This window comes from Morus notabilis, unplaced genomic scaffold, assembly GCF_000414095.1.
Source record: "Morus notabilis unplaced genomic scaffold, ASM41409v2 Scaffold2000, whole genome shotgun sequence".
Taxonomy (NCBI): domain Eukaryota; kingdom Viridiplantae; phylum Streptophyta; class Magnoliopsida; order Rosales; family Moraceae; genus Morus; species Morus notabilis.
In genome coordinates, this window is record NW_010367025.1 from 26,021 (window position 1) to 31,033 (window position 5,013).

Sequence of the window (5,013 nt, forward strand, 5' to 3'; positions counted from 1 at the left end):
GTAAAAGAAAAAAAATAAATAAAATTGAGTCTTTTTTCTTAAATTAGGATCGTGCTGGTGAGTTATCAATATTCAGAACTCTTTCGTGTTTCTACCCCACTATAATATAAATAACTTAAAAGCCTCTACAATAAGCAAGTGAATGGAGTCCATGCATGACTAACGAAAACGGTTCATCAAGCCATTTCTCATCTCAACCCCTACTCTAAATAGGAAGAGGCGTACTTTACAATTGTTCGATTTGATCTACAATCAAGGCAATCTTAGACTTAGTGTGTATTTAATTGGTGTATTTGTACCATGATTTGAATTATGGTTCGTAGTTTATTATAGTATTTTCTCTAACAAAAAACACACGTAAATCAATAATAATTCTGAATTCATGAACCAAACGTCCACTAGAATTTGTGAGTCAGCTTCTGTTATAATAAATTACAAGTCAATATATTACCACAATAATGACGTCATCATAATTGTTAGAATTTAAAATGTAACTGATAGTAATTACAATAATTTTTTTTTGTTGAGATTTTTGACAAATATATTTTTTTAAATAACATTACTTCGCTGTAATAACTCCGGATAAAACGATTTTTCTTTGAATGTATTTGCAGCTCCTTTTATTTTATTTTTTTGAAGGGCACACTCTCTCTTTTTGTACAAAACACGTGTTCTTACTTTTTGCATCTTAATTAGTCAGAATAAAACAAGATATTAGGTTATATCTTTATTACGGAATTGTCAAATTGCTGCATACTTAAAAAATTAATATCTTTCCTTGTATTAGTTAAATACGAACTTAACCCCAATATAAAAGCGGGAAAGAAAAGTTGTCTTTCCCAATTCCATTTTAGATTTTAAGGGCCCTTCATTTCGTCTTCTTCATTGTTTTATGAAAAGGAAGAGCTCTCTAACTATTGGAGGAGAGAAACTACATTGAAGAAGTTGTAGGATTCTCCACATAGATATCTTCATTTGTTTCTTTATTTATTTACTTTCGTATAGGATAATGAATGTTTCGATCGTGATAATATCGAGGCAGAGAACGATGTCTCTTAATTCACTTTTCAAGAAATAAAAGATGGTATGTAAAAAGAACTTAATGGTAACTAATTTGTGTGTTTTCTTGTTAATTCTAACCTATATATATATATATACACGTCATTATAAAAAAACTATACATATATATATCTGTCAATAATATATATATATATATATATATATTTGGTTTCATTTGTGTGAGGAAATCAGAGACAAATCTTAAACGAAACCAAGAACAGAAAAACAGTAAACAAAAGAACACATACAATTATTCAGAATAGTTACACCCTCAGAGATCACAACAAGAAAATCTCTCAGCTCACAAGTATAAAATTTTCTCAGGAACCAAACACAGGTTCTCAATTACACAAAAAACCTTTCTCAGCCTTTTTCTTCTCTCTCTGGCGTAACTTTTCTATTCTCTCAATATATTGACTTTTCAACTATTAACCAAGTCGATATATATACAACATTCAAACCAATGGGTATTAGACACGTCATCAATCCCTGAGCCTCCTTAGTAACAAGCTGCAGTCTTGAAACCAACACGGCAAAACTGAATTCTAACTGCCTCAACCAATTCTTCAACTAGAGCCAATCTTCACAATTCTCCACCTTGGATCTAGGTTGAATATCATAGTGGATCTGACTAGGATACCCTATTTCACCGACGAATCATCATTCCAGAATTCTGAGTAAGTTCAATGCCTCCTTGAACTTGCCTACAGGAATCACCTTGGTGAACAAATCAGCAGGATTTACTTCAGTTGCTATCTTTTCAACATTTACCAACTATCTAGCAACTATGTCTCTTACAAAGTGCAATGTAATATCAATATGTTTCGTTCTCTCATGAAACATAGCATTTTTGGTTAGATGGATTGCACTTTGTGAATCACAATACACATTCACGAAACTTTGTTGAACTACTAATTCACTGACTAGTCCCTTAAGCCACAAATCTTATTTCACAGCTTCAGTTAGAGAAATGTACTCAGCTTCAGTTGTTGACAAAGCTACCGCATGCTGCAAGGATGACTTCCAGCTCACCACATTTCCCCCAACTGTAAAAACATATCTAGAAAGCGAGTCACAATAGCCAGCAACTTGAAAGTTTCCTTGCAATGATCTAGTATAAGTCAGCTTGAGCTTTAAGGATCCTTTCTTATATCTGAGCAGCCATTTTACTGCTTGCCAATGTGATCTTCCTGGTCTGCTCATGTACCTGCTGATCAGCCCTACTCCATATGCAATATCAGGCCTGGTTCATACCATTGCATACATAATACTTCCAACAACATTTGAATAAGGAACTAACTTCATGTAAGCAGCCTCCATCTTTGAATCTTGATCCTTCACAGATGTTAGCTTGAAGTGAGCACCTATAGGAGTATTGACTACCTTAGATTGTTGCATACCAAAGACATTGATAACTTTCTTCAAGTAACCTTCTTAAGACAATGTCAGAATGCCCTTGACCCTGTCTCTCATAATCTTCATGCCCAAAATCCGTTTGGCAGGACCTAGATCCTTCATTTCAAACTTAGAACTCAACAAATCTTTTAGCTTCTGAATTTCTAATTTCTTCTTACATGCTATTAGCATGTCATCTACATAAAAATCAGAAGATAAATGTAGACATGTTCTCCCAGCTTAGCAAAATACACACAACTGTCAAATTTAGACCTTATAAATCCTTAACTTACCATGAACTCATTAAATCTCCTATACCATTGTCTAGGAGATTGTTTTAAACCATAAAGGGATCTCTTTAGAAGACAAACTTTTCCAGCATCTTCTTCTTTCACAAAACCCTTTGGTTGACTCATGAGTATTCTTTCTTCAAGATTGCCATGGAGAAAGGCAGTCTTGACATCAAGTTGTTCCAACTCAAGGTCTTCTATTGCTGTAATCGCCAAAATTATCCTGATTGAAGTATGCTTGACTACTGGAGAAAACACTTCATGATAGTCAATCCCCTCCATCTGAGAATAGCCTTTTGCAACCAAACGAGCTTTGAATCTAGCATCTTCTACTCCGGGAATTCCTGGTTTTCTCTTGAACACCCATTTCCAGCCAATTACCTTATGTCCCTTTGGTTTATCAATCAAGACCCAAGTATGATTTTTGATTAAAGATTGCAATTCATCCTCTATAGCTTTCTTCCACTTTGGCCAGTCCTTGCTTCTGATTGCTTCCATGTAAGTGGCAGGCTCATCTAGCTCTAACTGATCTGCCACATTAAGTGTGAAGGCAATAAGATCAGCATTTACAAATCTGGAAGGCGGTCTGATTTGTCTCCTTGTTCTATCCCTTGTCAGTACATAATCGGCTAGACTCTCTTCCTGATTTTCTTCATTTCTGAAACCTTCTTTTGATTGCTCCAAGTTCTCTGTCAACTGGCTCCTTTGTCCCTCAGTTTGTTGTTCATATTACTCAGCTTGTGATGCATTCAGAATAGCTCCACCTTGATCTTGGAAGAAATTTTCATGTTCTCCAGAAATTTCTGTTTCTATTGGTAGCTCCACCTGCATCTCAGAATTCTGCTCAGCATGTTTAGAGCTAGCTGTTTCTTGCAATTTGGGGTCAATTTTATTAAACATGTTTTCATTGAAAATTACATCTCTACTTATGACACACTTCCTTTCTTCTAGAAGCCATATCTTATAACCTTTAACCCCATTAGGATAGCCTAGAAAAACTCCTTTTCTAGCTCTAGGATTTAACTTTTCCTGATTAATGTGTACTAAGCTAGACACCCAAAAACTCTAAGATGTTGGTAACTAGGCTTAGCATTAGACCATTTCTCCTCTGGGACTTTAAAATCAATGGTTGTAGATGGGGATCTATTGATTAAATGACAAGCAGTAGCAGCGGCTTCTGCCCAGAATTTCTTAGGCAACCCTGACTCATCTAACATGCACCTTACTTTGTTTATTATGGTTTTATTCATGCGCTCAGCCACCCCATTTTGTTGTGGGGTGTCAGTGCATGTATGATGTCTAGAAATTTCTTCCTTACTACAATCAGTGTTAAATTCATTACTACAAAACTCTAAGCCATTATCAGTCCCCAATCTCTTAATTCTTTTACCGGTTTGATTTTCAATTAGTGTTTTCCATTCAACAAACCTCTTAAAAGCCTCATCCTTAGTCTTAAGGAAATAAATCCACACTTTCCTAGAGTAATCATCTATGAAAGTAATGAAGTATTGAGATTTGGATAAGGAGAATGGTACCTTTGAAAAGCCCCACAAATCTGAGTGTATGTAGTCAAGTGTTCCTTTAGTTTTGTGTGTGGCAGAAACAAACCTTAGCCTTTGAGATTTTCCAAGAACACATGTTTCATAGAAATTTAGATCACTGATTTGTTTGGCATCCAATAGGCCTTGCTTTCCTAGTTCTTGTAGCCCTTTGATGCTCATGTGGCCTAGGCGTTTATGCCCCAATTCAGTCTCATCCTTCTTAGAACTTGTCACAGCATCAACTTCTCCTGAAATGGTTGAACCTTGCAGTATGTATAGACCCTGTTTCAACACACCTTTCATGACCAGCAGGGCTCCTTTGATCACCTTTAAGACTCCATCCTTAGCCTTGTAACAGTACCCCTTTTGATCAAGGCTGCTAAGTGAGATCAAATTCCTTTTTAAATTGGGAATATATCTCACTTCTTGAAGTACTTTTTCAGTTCCATCCCACATCTTCAATCTTATGGACCCAATACCATAGACAGTGCAGGACATATTGTTTCCCATAAAAACTTTCCCAACAATTGATTCTTTCATATCAAAGAACCAATCTTTTCTTGGTGACATGTGGAATGTACATCCAGAGTCCTGATCCGCTCTTCCTTTGGGTCATCATAAGAAATGGTGAGAACCTCTGCATTTTCAAGACCCTCGGAGACATTGGCAGCCTCTTGGGTGTTAGTGGTGTCATTCTTGTTATTTTCATTCTTTCTTTGTGGACAGTT

General features: G+C 35.9%; 1 protein-coding gene across 1 annotated transcript; it reads right to left on the minus strand.

Moving 5' to 3' along the window:
- Positions 1 to 3,082: 3,082 nt before the first annotated feature.
- Positions 3,083 to 4,783, minus strand: LOC112094206 (uncharacterized mitochondrial protein AtMg00300-like). The gene is made up of 2 exons (XM_024174550.1): positions 4,280 to 4,783; positions 3,083 to 3,584 (listed from the first exon to the last, which is right to left on the minus strand). Exons 1-2 carry the CDS (start codon positions 4,781 to 4,783, stop codon positions 3,474 to 3,476), a joined length of 615 nt encoding a protein of 204 aa, XP_024030318.1. The 3' UTR covers positions 3,083 to 3,473.
- Between the last annotated feature and the right edge of the window lie 230 nt (positions 4,784 to 5,013).

Excerpts from the sequence above, each read along its gene's own strand:
- LOC112094206 (XM_024174550.1), bottom strand. The coding sequence starts at position 4,783 with ATGTCCTGCACTGTCTATGGTATTGGGTCCATAAGATTGAAGATGTGG. Across the intron at positions 3,585-4,279 it reads ATTTGTGGGGCTTTTCAAAG|AATTCTGAGATGCAGGTGGA; the intron begins GTACCATTCTCC and ends CATGCTGAGCAG.